Source organism: Nilaparvata lugens, chromosome 1 (genome assembly GCF_014356525.2).
Source record: "Nilaparvata lugens isolate BPH chromosome 1, ASM1435652v1, whole genome shotgun sequence".
Lineage (NCBI taxonomy): Eukaryota > Metazoa > Arthropoda > Insecta > Hemiptera > Delphacidae > Nilaparvata > Nilaparvata lugens.
In genome coordinates, this window is record NC_052504.1 from 83,624,860 (window position 1) to 83,644,479 (window position 19,620).

At 35.3% G+C, this 19,620-nt stretch overlaps 2 protein-coding genes across 2 annotated transcripts in view; both read left to right on the forward strand.

Moving 5' to 3' along the window:
• Window positions 1-1,383: 1,383 nt before the first annotated feature.
• LOC111060577 (probable G-protein coupled receptor CG31760) overlaps window positions 1,384-19,620 on the forward strand; it is a 47,936-nt gene continuing 29,699 nt past the window's right edge. Inside the window, exon 1 of the mRNA XM_039445601.1 lies at window positions 1,384-1,403. The gene's annotated coding sequence lies outside the window, so the exon portion shown is untranslated. The remainder of the gene's footprint in view (window positions 1,404-19,620) is intronic.
• LOC120356635 lies at window positions 4,721-9,402 on the forward strand. Its single transcript, XM_039445594.1, has 2 exons — window positions 4,721-7,865; window positions 8,008-9,402. The coding sequence occupies exons 1-2, from the start codon at window positions 4,998-5,000 to the stop codon at window positions 8,023-8,025; spliced, it is 2,886 nt and encodes a 961-aa protein (XP_039301528.1). The 5' UTR covers window positions 4,721-4,997; the 3' UTR covers window positions 8,026-9,402.

The following is a 19,620-nucleotide window of genomic DNA, read 5'->3' on the forward strand; positions in this document are numbered from 1 at the left end:
TCATATTATATTATAAGAAGCTATCACTTTTTCATTTCATTAATAGAACGGATTGTGCTATTACAAGACGGGAGGAGTCAGGTCTGGTTACTGTTCCTAGATTATTGACTACTGCTGGTCAGCGTAGCTTCATATATTTATCTCCATTATTTTTTAATATTCTTCCAAGTAATTTGAGAGGTTTACTCGCCCAAAAAACTTTGGACTACAGAGGAGGTTTTTTACTGTATTAAGAGTCAGAAGCTTCAGTATTTTGGATATGTGATGCGCAATGAGTACAGATTCCTGCAGTTGATCATGGAGGGCAAGATTGAAGACGCCGGCCTGGAAGAAGGGAAACATCCTGGTTCAAGAACCTGAGAGAGTGGTTCAACATTGACTCAACATCTCTGTTCCGAGCTGCAGTCAATAGAATCCAGATTGCATTGATGATCGCCAATCTCCTTCGCGGAGCCGGCATATACAAGAAGAATAAAAAAGGGTACTACAAGTTTTTATATTGTTTTTATTATTTTGATTATTTCTGTTTGGATTGCATGGATCTATTTTTATAGTCTAGGAAGTCACACTCATTTCTATGGTTTAAATTCGAGTGTATTTTGAAAGATCAATTAAAATGGCACATCCATCTGGCTTTGTTTCTTGTTTGTCACTTTGTTTCTTATTGTTGAATACGAATGCATTCAAGCTTTCTATTGTGAATTGGATGTGTTCTATCCTCATCCATAGAGTAATGATTTATTCATCACAATTTGATTTTATTTTGCTGAGGGTGATGCCCATATGAAAGGGTTGTGTGAGGATAATGCAATAAATGATTATGATTATTGAATGAAAAAGGTTAAAACAATATCAACTTCTCAACTACACAAAAAGTGATTATGATTAGATGACATTAGGTGAGTTGACCTACAGCTTTAAGTGGATCCTGAAACACCGCGAAGCGATTTTGAAACCCATAAAAATAATGATATTTAGAGGATCTTCAAGTGGTCATCCTCACAACTGTAGAATAGCAGGCACATGGATCTCAACTTATCTAAGCGATAGCTTATCAGTGCGTCCACGGGGCAAACCCCTACAGCTTCCCGAACCCCTCTCATGATTTTCCCTTACAATAATCAAGTGTCAATAATGAATAAATAAATTTGGAATTGACAATGAACTTTTGATTACCTATGTGATCAAATACTCATGGAATTAATGATCTTAGTTGAATACTTCACTACAATACGATTCTAGGATGGAAAGGATTTATATGATTCCAGGATTCAGACCACCCTAAAAAGGTCTCTTGCAATAGGATGGAGTGTGATATTGGAATGAAACCTCATACATTGTTGCAAGATGAGGAGGAGAATCAAAAATCAAATAGAGGGGCTTGTTTGGAGTCACTAGATACGGTACCAGTAATTTTATTGCGATTTCTCATGAGCACACTAATCAACACAATGTTTCACCATCTGACTGCAATTCAATGAATAGCCAATGTTCCAAGCACCGTTGTTGAACGACCTATGGGAATTGAAACTCTGATTTTTAGTCGCCAACAGGACAATATCACCTCGTTTGTTCAATACCTCGTCTCCTCTCACTCAATTCTACTTCCACATAGAAGTCATATTCGTGATATGAGAGGCATATTGATTGCATAGGAAGTAGGAAATACTTCATTTATTTGGCTTATTCATTAGAACTTGAATTGGAGCGCGAAAACAATATTGCTCATTCCCTTCTCTATAATTAATTATCCCAATAATATTCATGTGACCCACGTTAATGAACAAGAGAATGTGATAACAGAGAAGACTGTAAGAAATGTTACTTGATTCAGATAAGAGAGGGAGTTTGTAAAATAATGGAAAGGAGAGAAATAAAGATAGAGAGTGAATGAGAGAGAAAGAGAGGATACAGAGCGATAATTTTTGACAAGACAATGATCATTTTCTTCTACCCATTGAGTATTTCAACTTTGTGTGATTGTGTAATATCTCATTGAAAGTATGAAGCATTCATTCTAATTTTCGCAATGTTTTTAAATTCTTATTCATACGCATTTCTACTATTCTTCGGTTTTGATAGTAAATTATCTCAAACTCCATTGATATTATTAGTCATATTATTATTTATTCAGCTATTATTATTTGATTTAGTCATGTACAGTTAGTTATTATTTTATTTAGTCATGTAAAATAATTAAACTGATATGAGAACGCCTATGTACAAAATTTGTCTTTCTTCAAATTCATACTACAGTCCAAATATCAAAATCCATTTCAAGTTACTATCATCTAGTAAAGATACCTAGATTACTCTGTTGCATATCCACACTTATTCACTATTAAAATTAAACTTGAATTAAAAAAAAAAAACAATTATGGAGTAAAAATGCACTTACATTGGTAGTGACGATCGTTTCGACCTGTTATCAACAGGTCGAACGATGATGACCAACAACAGGTCGAAACGATCGTGCATTTTCACTCCATGAGTGTTTTTTAAAATTCAAGTTTATACGTAGAATATTTGTCTCTGATATCACTTATTAAAAGAACAATTTACACAAAAAAACAGACACATTATATTGTAGAAGATACACTATTCTTCTTAACGAGTGAAAATAACACGAAATTGATCCTCTGATACTATTTTGATATACAGTACTCACACTATATCTGACACAGCCAATATGAAAAAACGCTTGTTGAAAATGCATGAACGTATGTTTGAAGTGCTTATTACAAAGGAACTCAAAGCTACCCCATCAACATGTCGAGTTTCAATCCATTATATGGTGTGTATTACAGTACGTAAACTCGAATACTCAAGCACTGAAAATGTGAAACTTTCTCGACTGTTCCAAATACCTTTTGTTTTAATCCATCTCTCATCATCTCTACCTTCGCTACGTACATTTTTCCACATCAATCACCTCTGTGAAAGCTGGATTAGAATATTCCAGCTCAGTTCCCAGATATTTTACTCTCTTTCGCGTAACTTGTTGACTCATGTTTTATCCCTGTGTGCTTCCTGTTAAATAATATCAGCTGGAGAGAAATTCCCTCTTAATGGAAAATTGGGATTTGATCTAATAATTGCTATCCTTTATCCTTCATCTATTGTTATTCCTATTCATTCATCTTATTCATCCATCTTTTCATCTATCTTCCTCCATCCATGCAACTATTATTTATTCTTTATTGATTCAATGATACACAATTATTTTTTAAAATAATTTGGTGGAGGAGCTTTTTGTTATCCTTTGTAGAGTAGAACCAACGGTTTTCATCTATCATCTATCCACCTTCATATATTGCAATCCTTATCAATTAATTTAATCCTAATTAATTAATTCAAATCAATCTAGAAATTCTATTGTATCAAGAATCTTGAATTTTTGGAGAAAACGTTGGAAGCAAAACTTGGAATTGGTTATATTTTGATTCTAATTCATTTTTTTATTCCTGAAAGATTCAAGAGCTTAGGTTCTGTGATTATATCGTTGATCATCATAATATAGCCCAGTCAATGAAGGCAAAAAATAGGCATTTGTCGGAACTAATTAGTGAAAAGCTGAAACTTTGCCCAATGTTACATTAGTATAAGAGAAGTTCCCCTACAAAAGTCCCCGACCCTACCCCTCTTGCTTCCCCCCCCCACCCCCTTTTTAAGTTAAAATGTCGATGTTTACTAGAAGCTCGATATCTCAGTAACCAATCATCGAATAGAGTTGAATTTTTTTTAGAAAGGTTGCTAATATAATGGTCTACAATAATGGGTCTATGCTTTTTCACGATAAAAATGATAGTTATCCTGATATAAACAAAAACATCTAAAAAAATGAACTTTTTTCAACTAGACTCATTTTTGTTTCCCAATTTACTTATTTGTAAGCAATTTTATCGAAAAAAACTTTGAATGAAAGTTTAAGATCTATTCTTTCTCAATCCAACGATATAAATCTTGCTTACAAAAAATCGGAAATGTCGCTCTGGGAGGGGGAAATAGCAACGCGCTACACTTTTACGCTACGAGCTACGCGGTCCCCTCACATCAAGCTCGCACAAGCCATGCGTCTATTTGAAAAACGAGAGATTCTCAGTTATATTTTATTCTTCAATACTCATAGTTCAGATTGATAGAATAGTTTTTATGTTCAATAGAAAAGTAGCTTGTTTTTGTGGCTTTAAGTTCATAAAATTATATTGTTAGATTTTAAGAGAACCATTGTGACTAGATGTTGTATAGAATGCATAATATGGATATTTTTGAAGATACAAATGCAGAGTGAGGCTCATAGCATAACTATATAACATATAACTATATTATATACAAAAGACTAAGTATTTTGTATGCTACATTTTGACAATACAGTGGTGAGCTGGGCCCATAGAAATAGATGACATCTATTATTATGGCTGGGCCGGGCAGTAGGGGTGCGGCGCTAACGTTGCTCCTCTCAATATTGTTTTTGTTGCTAAATAAAGAAAAGAAACTCGTTCTTTGCATTCTCGTATGAGTGGCATTCTCATCCCTCATGTCAGTTTCAGAGGGAAGTTTGCCAAGTTCGGACGTGCGTGGTAGACTTTTCGTAGTGAAGCACGTGGTAGATTTTTCGTAATTTTTCGTTGTGAAGCACGTGGTAGATTTTTCGTAATTTTTCGTAGTGAAGCACGTGGTAGATTTTTCGTAATTTTTCGTAGTGAAGCACGTGGTAGATTTTTCGTAATTTTTCGTAGTGAAGCACATGGTAGATTTTTCGTAATTTTTCATAGTGAAACACGTGGTAGATTTTTCGTAATTTTTCATAGTGAAACACGTGGTAGATTTTTCGTAGTTAGTGCATTGATGGTGACAATTTTTTCACACAGTTCGATTATGAATTTATTTATTTGTGATCCCTTCTGAGTGATTACACACAAAAATATAGTTTTGTAGAAATATCAGTTCGGCGTGATGTGCTCCTGTTACTCCAAACAAGTTTGAAACAATTAGTGATGGATGAATCGGACTTAAATTGTTTAATTTGTGGTAACAAACTAGATGACAATATTGTAGTTGTAAAGAATGGAATCAATGCTATTTCTGAAGCCAGCAAAAAAAGAAGAGACAGTTTACATGAAAAACTACGAGGAAAGAGTACTATTAAATTACACAAGTTATGTAGGCAACAATACACAAGACCTTCGAGTATTCAAGCAGCTATAAAGACACTAGATGAACAAAATGAACCCAGTACATCAACCACTGGAGTTACTCGTAGAACCCATCAGGACAATTTTGATTTTAAGTTGTGTTGTTTTATTTGTGGAAAATCAGCAAATTACAGCTCTAAAATTCCAACTCAATATAGAAAACCATTTCACGAAGTAACGACGATCGAGTTCAAAGAAAGTTTTTTACAAAAGTGCAACGTTAGGAGTGACATATGGGGTGAAAATGTAAAAGCCCGACTTCTAAGTGCAATAGACTTAGTAGCAGCAGAAGCGCGCTATCACAAACATTGCTACACAGAATTTACTAAATCTAAACCGATTGAAACACAAAAAGGTAGACCTCAAACCAAATTAGCTTCTACATTTACCAAAGTATGTAACTATATAGAAAACAATGATGAGTGCCAATATACTATAAAAGAAGTTCAGGATATTTTTAAATCTTTAGCTGATGATGATGCTGCTTATTCTGACAAACACTTAGGAAAGCTTCTCCAAGAGCATTTCAAAGAGAGACTAACATTAACAAATGTTTCTGGTAAAAAGAATGTTTTCTGCCTTACTGACAATGTGCATAAAATTGTGGACAATTGGTATAGAAACAGGGTTCTTGATCTAGAAGAAGAGAAGAAGAGGATTGTTTCAGCTGCTGCCTCAATAATAAGAGAAGACATACAAAGGAAAACCTATGACTTCAATTCGTATCCAGATTTGGAAACAATTAAATCAGGTGGAAAAAATCTCATCCCCGAGACTCTTGAAATGTTCATGTCACAGGTTACAAAGAAGAGGAATTCAATTGAATCACAAAAAGTCAATAAGAAATGTATTGTTATAAGTCATGCTATAATATCTGCTGTGAGACCAAGATCATTCCTTTCACCTATACAGACAAGCCTAGCTTTGACTTTACATCGACTGTATGGTTCTAAACATTTAATAAACATGTTGTCTTCAATGGGAGTGTGTGCATCATACAACGAAGCTTCGACTTACATAACGTCACTAATCAGTGCTGGCTCCCCAATTATTGAACCTGATGGATTTCTTCAACACGTTTTTGACAATGCCGACGTAAATATTCGAACCTTAGATGGACTAGGAACTTTTCATTCCATGGGAGGCATTCAGTGCATCACACCAGGTTCTTGTGTCCAAACTCAAACTACTGTGAAGAGGATTTCAAGTGGATCATTTCAAAACATTGAAAGTATTCGTGAGTATGTGTATCCAATGAAGAAAAGAAATGCTGGTCTGTCTAACATGATCATTGAAGACTTGGATAAACTGAAAGAAGTTGGAAGTGTGTCATGTTTACCTTCAGAATATTTGCATCCCCTCAACTTCGTATGGCTTTCTCATGTACACTCACAGCCTGGGTGGAGTGGATTTATGACCAACCTAATGACAAACTCAGCAGAATGTCAAACAACATACATTATGGCAGTACCATTTATTAATTTGGATCCCAGCAATATGTCAACCATCTACACAGCATTGCTTTTTGCAGCTGACCAAAGTAAGAAACAAAATCAAACCTGTATTGTTACATTTGATCAGCCTCTTTTCTTAAAAGCTATGGATATAGTAGGTGCCTCTGATAAAGACAGTAAAATATCGAAAACTGTTGTCCGTTTGGGAGGATTTCATTTACTGATGTCTTATATGGGAGCTATTGGGAAGATTATGGAAGGAAGTGGTCTAGAAGATCTCTGGGGCACAGTGTATGGAAAAGCTACAGTAAGTCATATGATGAATGGGCATGCTTATGACAGATGTCTTCGAGCATTTACACTAACAGTAGCAGCTCTAATGAACATTGCTAGAGAGCAGTTTCCTGATATCCAACACTGTTTTGATGAAGTTGATGAAGTATGTAGAAAAATTATTTCAGGAGAAATGTCAACAAAACATGCATTAGAGAACCCCTTGCTATTAGAAAAACTCAATCAATTGGATGAATGTATGAAAACCATTGAAAAGACAAGCAGGACAGCTAAGTTGTGGCTGCAGCTTTTTCACACTATAGATTTAGCTCTTAATTTTGTGTATGCTGAGAGGACAGGAGATTGGATTATGCATTTAAAATGCACAACAGATATGCTTCCATATTTCCATGCATCAGGCCACTTGCCTTATGCAAAGTCTGCACATATTTATGCCCAAGAAATGACCAAAATAACTGAAAAACTCTCTGAAAAAGAATTAGATCTTTTCATCAACAAGGGATATTTTACTGTGAAAAGAACAACAAGATACTGGTCAGGAACATGGACAGACATGTGCATAGAGCAATGTCTGATGAGGCCAATGAAATCTGTAGGAGGACTCACTCATGGAAGGGGAATGAATGAAAGTACTGTGAATAAATGGATTCTTGGGACACCATACTTCATAAAGATTAATGAAGCATTAGAGGAGTTCTTAGACATTTCTATTACCTACAGTGAACAACATGTTGAGCTGAGAAAGTCAAGAAAACTCAGAGACCAAGCTGATATTGATAAGTTCACCACATGGTTCAGACAACACAATCCATTAAATAAGGAATCTGGAGAGCTAGTTTCATTATCATCTGGTTTCATCAGTGATGAGTCAGTCAACTGTGACCAAGCCTATGACATAGGTTGTGCTGCTATGAAGACAATGGTAGGAAAATCATTTGGGAAACTGACATTAAAAAGAAAGGACATGGTTAAGACCCAACTAGCACACAAATTAGTTAAAGTCAGATCCAAAGAAATACCAGTCAACTCTCAACAGCTCTTCAATAGAATACTCTGTGTGTGTGATAGCTCTCAAAAATTGAAATTGTATCTTGAATATGAACTGTCTTCACATCCACCATCTCTCTTCGACAATGTTTCACTAAGAAAAGGAACTAAATCATCTATCCTGAAAGTGTTTCAAGATGCTGTAATAGAGGAAGAAGAAATTGATCAAACAAATTTATGTGTGATTATTGATGGAGGATTTCTCCTTCATTATGTTCCCTGGCCACAAGACTCCACTTATGGAAATATCATACACATTTATCGAAAATATGTTGTAGAAAACTTTGGAGAAAATGTAACGGTTGTATTTGATGGCTATCCAGAAGACTGTACAACTAAACAAGAAGAGCAGAATAGAAGAGCAGCAAAAAAATCCTCAAATGACATAGATTTTGATAGGAACACAAAATGCTTAACATCAAAGGAAGAATTTTTAGGCAACAGAAGAAACAAGAAGAAGCTTATATTTTCAGTTTCTGAAGAGCTTATAAGTTCAAATATCAATACAATTGTTGCAAAAGACGATGCTGATATTTCCATTGTGACGACTGGAATAGAGGAGCTGAAGAGACACAAAACTGTTATGTTGTATGGTACAGACACTGATTTGTTGATACTGTTGATAGCTCTTGCCCCTGAGAATCAAGAAATCTACTTCTGCAAACAGATAACAGGAAGATTGCATGGAAAAGTGTTCTACAGCATTTCAAAGATAATAGATAAGGTGAAAAATACAAGGAAGCTTTTACTGTTTGCTTATGCAATAACAGGCTGTGATACAACTTCTTCTTTTTTCGGCCTTGGAAAAATAAAATCTTTAGAAATTGTTCAAAAATCAGAAGAAGCTCAAAGACAAGCATCAGTGTTCATTTGTGAAAATTCATCTAAAGAAGAACTGAAAAGAAATGGTGAAGATTTTATTCTGAATTTGTATGGCCAGAAAAAGCACACAAGCCTCAATGAAGCACGTTACTTCATGTTTACAAAACTAGCAAGAAAATCAAAACTCAGATCTAATTTTGATCTTGCTAAGCTTCCTCCAACGTCTGAAGCTGCACATCAACATATATTTAGAGTGTATTTGCAAGTGCAGACATGGCTTGGAAATAGAATGGATGCTACAGATTGGGGCTGGAAGATGGAAATGGTGAAGAAAAATGGTGATCACAAGAAAAGTTTAAAACCGGTACAAAGCACCAAACCCTTTGCACCTGATGACCTTCTGCACCTTGTGTCTTGTAGCTGTAAGACATCATGTCTTAAATATTGTGGGTGTCGGAAAGTGGGACTTGATTGCTCTGCCATGTGTGAGCACTGTGATGGTCTTTCTTGCGAAAATAGTCCTAATATTGATGAAATTATTGATCACGAGATTGAATTGGATTGTCAAGAACAGTAAAAGAAGGAAGAGAAGAAGAAGAAGAGAAGAAGAAGAAGAAGAAGAAGAGAAGAAGAAGAAGAGAAGAAGAAGAAGAAGAAGAAGAAGAAAAGGAAATGAGGAGGAGGAGGAAGAAGAGAAGAGGAAGAAGAGGAGGAGGGGAGGAGAAGAGAAAGAAGAGGAGGAGGGGAGGAGAAGGAAAAAGAGGGAGAGTGATTTTGAGAGAATGACTATTGTATATAGTGTGAATATTAATTTAAGTGGTGGGTGGGCGGTCCGTGATGGTGTTTGACACCTGCCGGTTTGAGCCAGTCCGGGACACGGCGGGTCCATAGGTGGTGGATGATGGAACAACCCTAAATGAGGGTTAGGAATAATCCCCCGAACCAAAACTGGCTCTCTTTATATGCTTTTGAAATGCTTCTACTGCCAAACACTGAGATCTAATTTTGGGGGTTGAGGGACCCCCTCTACCCCCCTTCTTCATGGTTTAATGAGCTTGGTAGTATCAAATTTGAGCTAAGCGCCCAAAAATACATATAAAACAACTGAAGAAAGATTTTCCGTCCGAGTGAATGTGTTAATCATATAACATGCAATAATAATGATGATAATGAAGGGTCGCGTCAAAGCGTAGCGCGTTGCTATTCCCCCTCCTAACGCAATATTTCTTATCGTTGGTATGCTAAATTATACATCGTTGGATTGAGACAGAATAGATCTATAACCTTTGTTGGAGGCTTTTCTCGATAAAATGGCATACAAGAAAGTTAATTGAGAAATAATAAAAAATTTAGTTGTAAAAATGCAATTTTTTTAGATATATTTATTTTTATCAGGATAACTGTTGGGTTTATCGTGAAAGTGAATAGAATCATTATTTTAGACTATTATATTACCAACCATTTGAAAAAAAATCAACTCTATCCGATGATTGGTACCTGAGATATCGCGTTTGTAGTAACTACCTGTTTTTTCCAACTTCAAAGGGGGTGGGGGGGTAAGCAAGAGGGGGAACTTTGGGGACTTTTGTGTACAAACTTCTCTTATACCAATATAACATTGGGTAAAGTTTCAGCTTTTCACTAATTAGTTCCGACACAAAACCTTTATTGACTGGGCTAAATAATGTTCTTCATATTTGATCAACAAGACCTGGCAATGATTCCCCTAAAGCAAGAGAATTAAATTGTTGAAAAAGATCGGACTGAACCAAACAAGCGTAATTAATCTTTAAATATCAATCTTCAACGTAGTTGATTGACACCAGATTTAAGATTCGTCATTACATTTATGACACTGGGATATAAAGTGTTTGGAATGTTTGTGAGGCTTTGTTTTGTATATCAATAAACTTATACTTCGAGAAGTTTCACCGAAGTCTTCAATGAGCTCTATACTCATATCTCAAATTAAAACTACTATCCATTGTTGATTCATATTTTGATCATTTCTAAGGGTACTACAGTGTCGCAACTTCAGTCTGCTAGCGCTGCCTGGTTGTGGGTTAGTCGTGGCCGTGGGAATGGACGTTTGATCATCACATACTATCACCCTCGCACAAACGATAAGATTATGTGGGCATCACCCACAAAAATGAGGCCCAAGATAGCGATCAAGCTCTTGTTTCGAAGCTTAATTTCTAAGGAGTAGTATTTGAATGAAATAATCAAATTTGTAGTTTTCAAGTTAACAGCTTGTTAACTTGTTAATTACCAGTAATGGGTTATTATATGAATACAGAAAACTAGGATATACTTTCCTTCTCCAGATATTATATTTGGTATTCATGGTTAAACGCTCCTTCATCATACAAATTCGTAGTTTTCAAGTTAACAGCTTGTTACTAGTAATGAGTAATTATGTAACTACAGAAAACTATGATGTTCTTTTTTCTCCAAATATTATGGGCCTATGTGGAATTCATGGTTAAACGCTCCTTCATCATAAAAATCCTCAGTCTTGCAAAATAGAGCATTTTCTATTCTAATCTAGATCTATTGAGCCTATGATTATAATCAATATCGGGGACCGAGCTTCGCTCTGGATTACAAAAGCATAAAAATCACGAAAGAAGAAATAATTATGATAACATTCATAAAGAGATGTTCTATCAAATAATCAAATCACAGTAGATTGAGGAGTGGCCGTAGTCGAGTGGATCAGATGCTGGCTTCATGATTCAGAGGCCCGGGTTCAAATCCCGGCCCGGGCAAAATATTTATCTCGGGCCGCTCCCGTGTTTCGGATGGACACGTTAAATCCGTCGGTCCCGGCTGCCTAAAAAGCAGTCGTTAGGTCATGTCAGAGGCCCTGAAATTGATCAGTTGCGACCTGAAAACTCTGACACCAGACCTGAGCCAGCCAGGTCACTCGATATTATTATTATTTTACAGTAGATTGAGATTAATTCCCAGAGGAATGAGAAAATTTCCATAACAAAGGCCCAGTTGCACAAAAGCCGGTTAAATTTTAATCCCGATTAACTTCACGTGAACCAAATCAGAGAAGACCATTTCAAAAAGATGGATCTACTGGAATTAATCAGAATTGAAAATAACCCGGCTTTTTTGCAATCGGCACCAAGTACCTGATTGAATGATTACAAAAGTTTAACAGCTGAGTCATAATTTTGACAAAGTCCCACACACCAACAGGAATCGAAATCATTATTATCAGTTGTTTTCCCAAGAATGAATAATAATTTTCCTTTCAATGTTTTTCAGTGAGTTTTCCCAGGGATGAGACCCAGTTCAATCGAATCTTTATATTATAAACCTCCTATGTTCTGAATTTCGTGAAAATCGTTAGAGCCGTTCTCGAGATCCGGTGTAATACAAACATATAAACATCTAAACATCCATACATCCAAACATATGAACATATAAACAGAAGTTGCTCGTTTAATAGTATAGGATTAAGGCCCGAATTCACCAAAAACGAAAACTAGGTTTGAGCGGCAGTTGGTTCCAAGTCAGATGATTTCGAATTGGGTTTGTGATATGTTTTTTGTCTATTTAGAATCAACTGGCGCTCAAACCAAGTTTTCGTTTTTGTGAATTCGGCCCTTAATCACTCTTCGATATTTATTTATTTATTTGTGGATATGATCGATAATATTTGTGGATATGATTCGTTAATACTACCAAATAACTTTCAAGATTTCAGCCTGATTCGTTTTCACAATCAAATTCACATTCAACAATAGAGCGATGTCAATAGGGAGTGTGGGATACTGTTCATATTGTTGTTCCATTCAATTGATTTCCATTGATGTAGATTAATCGATTGTAGTGGTGTCAAGAGCCCAACAGCTCGACTGAAGCTCATCGTTGAAAATACAAGTATCGGCTGAAGAGTGAACTCACAAGAAGTCTGTGACTATGTACTCCCGAGATTACAGTTGAAGCAGGGCAGGAAAACATAATATTTTTCTCTTCTTATCTCTACACACTCACGCGTCCCTTGATACCACGTGAAGAGTAAACTTCTCCTTTGTCATTCCCCTGATAGTAGAGACTCCATACTTCTCAGTCGATCTGAACGAATCGTAAGATAGACAAAATCTTTTCAACAGCACGAGTTTACTTCCACATTCGATTTTCCCATGATGACAAGTTTAGCAGATTGAGACTGTTGCAGGGAACTTATACTTCTGATTCGAATAGGGAGCTTTAACTTTAAGTTCCCAATACTTCCTAACAGACTGGATAAGAAGTAATATACTTCTTGAATTCATTCATTTCAATATCACTATTCTGAATGTTAGAGATGATATCCTATTATATTAAGCGAGCAATTTCTGTATATGGCTATGAGGTTATCTGGTTATCTAGATATCTGTTTATCTGGATATCTGGTTATCTGGATATCTGGTTATCTGGTTATATGGTTATCTGGTTATGTGTGTCCAACGGATCTCGAAAACGGCTCTAACGATTTTTACGAAATTTGGAACATAGTAGCTGTATGATACAAAAATTCGATTGCACTAGGTCTCATCCCTGGGAAAACTCGCTGAAGGACATGAAAAGGATAATAATTATTCATCATTGGGAAAACAGATGATAATTTCGTCGTCTGTCGATAACAGAAGATGTGAGTGCCTGTGTGGAAGAGAGACAGAATTATTTTCAGCTGTTCATATATTTGCAATCAATCTATCGATCTAGAATATCTATCTAGAAATTCTAATCGATTTGATCAAAATAATCTGATTTGTTGACATGACATGGTATATCATTCTAAATAAGAGTAATTTTCAAATTTAAACATTATTTTACACTTTTAAGTGATTTGTGAGTGTTATTTTGTTATTCAATTTGGTTCGTAGACAATCTAAATTAGAACTTTTCTGTTTTCAAATGTTTGGACTGAACATTTGACCTGAATTCAAGTGTATGGAACATAACCTACTTTTTGGAATATTTATAGTGTATAAATCAAAATTCGGGGAAAAACAGTTTTGGGCTGTGCCTGTTTGTCCTTCCCCAATCATTTTAAAGAATTGTGTTCTGTTTATTAATAAATAAATAATGAGCGAAGCTCGGTGCCCCGATATTATTTTTATAAATAGAAGAGCAAATAATGCACTTCCATTGAAAATCATTATAATTAATAATATTGTTCTCTGTGAACTGCAGCGTTTTCAAGTCCACCATTTTGTATAATGTTGAAAATCCTCAATTTTCGATTCTATTTTCAAAAACTCTTAGTGCGAAGCCACACAAGGCGTTTTTCAGTCAGCATGACTTGACAGGGATTCTCCGATCGGCTGATTTGGTTGGCGTATCGTGTGAGATTCCTGTCCTGTCGACTGAAAAAAAGCCTTTGGTGGCTTGCCCTTATTCATGAAGAATCACTGAGTTGAAATGTGTAGAATAAAAATTTCATAGAAATAGAGTCGTTGGAATTGAATTGAAATGTCCAATAAAACAAAACTTGATTACTCCAAACTAATTTTATGGAGGACTTGAGACTTGTTTCCTTTCACGATTATAACTAGAGCATGCTTACCCTCAGTACTCACACATAAGAGGTGATAGCTCTCCTAGATTGGATCACTCTGGAAAGAAAACGCAGAATAATTCTTCTTTTTTCTATGATTGGGTGACGTTTTAGGTCAAATCCACCGTAGATTCACTCACGATAACTCATTATCTGAGTAGAACTACTGTATGAGTTGAGTGGCTCATAGAATATAGTACAATATTGAAACTCTCGCTCCAGCTACAAGTTTGTTGAAGTAGGAAACTATAGGTAATGACTCCCTGTTGCATGTCTCGTACTTGATATCTTCCTCACCAATTAAAATTTTTATTATCATGAAAAACAACCATGCAATATTACAGTAAGTTCATGTCTGAGCTCAACTATATTATGGTACATCACTACAATCAGTTCTTCAACAAGTGGATTCCTCCAGTCGAGTTTGTTTATCATTCATATTTTCTACTTGAGAAACTGAAATTTATGGATAATAATTCATATATTCTATTATACACTATTATTTATTATACACTCTGAAGTAATTTGATGACCACTCAAAGCGAGTTCAACTTTGATTCGATTTTGAATGGTGAAACTCAGCATCATAGACTATATATTTTTTAATGATGTACTTATCGTATGAATCAATAAAGAATAGCTTTCGAGGTATTTCAAATTAATATCAACAACAGCTATGCTTTTAGAATCACTTTTTTTTGGTCCTTCAAAATTATTTATTTAATATGTGAATATTTCCTATTTTAGTGATAATAATGTGAAATATTTCTTCTATGTTGTGTTTTGAAGCATATAATTCGAAAATCTACTTTGTGAAATATTATTAAAGACTGAAAATTTAGTGAAGTGAACAACATCAAGACTTAACCTATTTTGGACTATGTGTATCCTTATCTAAATTTGGGAGAGGAATAGCACAAGGTTACCTTATTTCTCTCCCCATCATTTTAATGATGTATGATTCAATAAAGAATAAAAAATCAATATTATGTTAATGAGGTGAATCAAGAGAAAGAGAAATTAGTTGAATTGTACTTGAGTGAGGCTTGTTACTATGAGAAGTTAATCAGATCAATGGACTAAAAGATGAAGAAAATAAACCAATCTCAATCTCTAATATAACAACATAGGTACATTAAATATTGAAGTTTATGGAATATCAACCGGCAAGGTCAGGGATAAGTTCGCAATTAATAAGTTCGCTGTTGGTACTTACTGGGCGAAACTAGGTGACTCGAATCATGGAAAAGATAAACAACATGGAACGCTGTTTACTACTCCGTGCTTGAAGAATTGGTATTGATATGAAAGAAGAGATTGATTATTTTTATAAGTTTGGACAGAATGTGATGAGCGTTGATTTCTGATTACAAGCTTGCAAATAATTATTCATAGGAGTCGAGATCCCAACTACTAAATTTCGAACAAGGTTTTCTGACACAGACACGATTATTTTCAAACAATTGTTTGGGTAGCTTCAATTACCACATCATAACAATGTAACATGGGGATGATAATGTATTTTAGATAGACAGCATATTATTCCCTGCCTCTCTGTTGCAGTTTGTTCAACACAAACATTCATAAACCACCAACTACAGTACTTCTCTGTGTATAGGCCTGAGCTGTTTGTGCTGGGAAATTAATGTACAAGTGTTGGAAGTTGTTTGGGTGGGGGAGGGGGTTTAGGATCGAAAGGGACTAGAATTGATGTATGACCTTGCGCAAATGCCTTCCCCCTCCCTCTCTCCTGCCCACCACCCCTAACGGAGCCATTGCTCATGTTAACTGTGGACATCATTCAATGCTGTTTGTCCATCAGTGGAAGCGACCACCTTCCTGGTGTGCTTATGACGGCCAGTGCGCGGCAATAACTCATCTCTACAACGAACTCACTCGAATATAACCGACATCAGCTCCACCACCTTAATCAACACATCAAACAAGTGGCTCGTTGATGACGTTAGCTTATAGCATGAGGGAGTCACTCACAAGGTCACTCTTCTACAAAAACCGAAATTAATGGTTACAAATGTTTTGGAATAGGGATTCACATCAGCCTTGAAAACTCACTCACTCTATCATTATCTCTCACAATTTTCTCTTCGCTTTTCCTAGGGCGTCGCCCGGGTGGAGTCACTCGGTTACATTAGCCAAGATCAACGTTGATCCTTGATCAGTTCTCCATTATTTGATCAAACAGGTTGATCCAACAGTACTCTGATCAAACAAGTTGCCGTCGTGGTCTAGTACTCCGTTTTGATTGCACATAGGAGACACGATGGATCCCCAATGCAACTCTAATCAATGCAATGGACTTGAGTAGCTCAGTATTGATTCTTAAGACCGAAACGCATGATAATAAGTAATCAACATTGAATTTCAAGAATATTTTCAACTTTCATTAGACCAAATCAATGTAGAATCATTTCACTCATTTGATTTCTATCGATTTGCAACTCTTTTGGAGTTTGGAACTTAAGGAACATATTTACTAAAATCCATTCCATACAAGTTCCAGACGAATAAATAAAATATAAATCTCAGTACACAATCATCACAGTTATCATAATTTAAAAGGGTACTGAGCTTTATATTTTATCTATATAAGAAGTATCCCTAAAGAAAAAAGACAATAAAAAGTGTTCCAGACGACCTACTCCCTTTTTTCCAACTACAATAACTTCGTAGACTATCGTGAAAATGATTAATAATCATAACATACAAACATACTCATAGCAAACAATTTGTGTCGATACACCTCAGTAGATTAACAGGTTGATAGAAAATTTCCAGTAAAAGAGGTTTTAGATTTTCAAGGACATTTTGCAAATATCGCCTCCTTTTCCGCACACATTTTCCAAGTAGATGAGTTTCAAAGGGGTTGAAATTCAATAACTTTGTATTAGCAATGACTGATTCGCAGTAATGGATGTTCGTTGCTCCTCTTTATTATTCAATTTTGATAGAACAGAAACCAATCAAACTTTCCCTCGCACTGTTGACTGGAGCAAACTTTCCATTTAGGGTGAGTGCTGAAGTATAAAAATTTGCACAGCTGGGGGAACGAGCGATTGAATCCATGTACGCTTCACTGAGTATTAGGTATTCATTATCAGCAGCATTATCATCGTCACCATCATCATCATAATCTAAATTGTTAATTAATTTATCATTCTATCTCCAAAACTCACTTGTTGAATGCTCAGTTATCAGCTCAGTGTTCGCTCTCAACCTCTGCCATTAATTTATAAAATCTCCACTTTCATAAGCTACTTTCTATAATTGGATGTAGCAGTATATTATATTGAAATCATTATCAAGTAGAAAATAAGCCTCCTTCTCAACATTCATCATGAAGATTTAATTAAATTATGGTCAAATCCCTGATATTATTTGAATATTTCAGTAGGTACCTGTATTGAAAATTGAGGGGGAGTAAAGCGCTTATTACTTTATGTATATCGTTTTATCATTCGATAATTTCATCAAGAATATCTCTTCATGTCAGTTCACAGTGATAGTATCGTAGAGTTGAAGAAAGTAATTCTACCCTATTCTGACAGACGATTGCAGATTCCTAAAATAATTTGGAACATTTTAGCATAATTAGCAGTAGATTAGTATATTTATGGAACGGTGTGTTCCACTCACACTAAAACACTTTAAGTTGAAATTTACGAAGAAATATCCCATTTGCTCTGAAAGAGAGAATTCTTCCTAATGTTGAGAAACAACGGAAATTGAAGTCTGGATGATTTAGTGTATTCGATACGACCGTTGTGATGGAATTCAATTAAAAATTAATACATTGACATTTAAAATTCTATTTCAATTTGTATTCAATATTATAAATTTTATACATGAAATTCGAAATTGAAACTGTATGATATTGTATTTATCGTGCTATGTGATACAACTTGTGTTTGAAGCAGCATCTTATGTGAAATCCTTGTAAATGATACCATCAATTACTTCCATAATAGTTTTCACGTCGAGTTCCAGTGAAAAGAATGATTCCATTCTTAAGCTGCGTTTACACCAAAGTTATTAACAAAATTATTATTTTACCGTCCTTATAGATTCTATAAGATTGAACATAGCTTATCATACACATGATGTGCATAAGTGTTTGTCAAGCTCCGTTTAATCTAATAGAATCTATAAGGACGAAAAAATTAACATTTTTGTTAATAACTTTGGTGTGAACGGAGCTTTAAGATGATGATGTTTCAATTTGATGTGTTGAAAGAGAAGTTGTCATTGTGGGGAACAAAGAAAGTATTGAAATTGTTAAAACATTTGCACAATACAAAGCATACTATCGTGGTTCAGTGGTTGTACGGCATACCTGTCACATCTTCCGCTACAATTTTTCACCTTGTTCACTCTGAAGATGTTTTCAAAAAAGTCAATTTTGCATGGTTGAAGAAAGTTCTTGAATTTCAAGCGTTCAAAACGTCATCTCTTATTTTATGGAGTATGGGAATGGTAAAGTTATTTATGGAGCTAATTTTGTGAGTCAAACTTGATGTGAATAATAGAGCTGTATTCATTAAACGAAATCTCGACTCGGCTGACATGGAAAATTCATCCGCATCGAGCTGAGCTGAATAGTGAACATATTTGAATTGCGGCTTTCCGGTGTAACCACAACACAGAGCAGGCGCCATCTTTGAATTCTTGTTCCTTGGAAATATGACGAAGCCATTTCTATAGCTTCCGTGACTTGTTCCGTTTGTTGAATGCCTGGGAAATATACATTAATCATTCGAAATAAGCTTGTCCCCATAGACCCCGGCTACAAACCGAAATCCTCCTGTCAACGATTAGGTTAGTGCCTTTAGTAGTGAAAAGGACCTGTTACACACAATGTTCTCCAATATTACATGAGTCAAGAAAAGAAGTCCAATAGTTGAGGGATAAAGGACTGTTGGAGTCTTTTCTATCATGAGGACAATTCTTTTCTCAAATTTGGAAGATAATAGAATATCTTGGATTATCTGTTTATATGGGCTAGATTGCATTGAACTTTACATCTATTTCAGGTGTTTAGACTTCTCTCCACCAATTTTAATTAGAAATGTACTTCCTCACTCTATTTGTTGTGAACATCTTCTAAAATATGTCTACGAAGACTACTTCCATAGAATTATTTAATATTACAATGACATTCAAGCTTTTAATTGATTGGTATTTTATTATTATTGATTGCATTTAATGGCATATCAAATTTGATGTCATT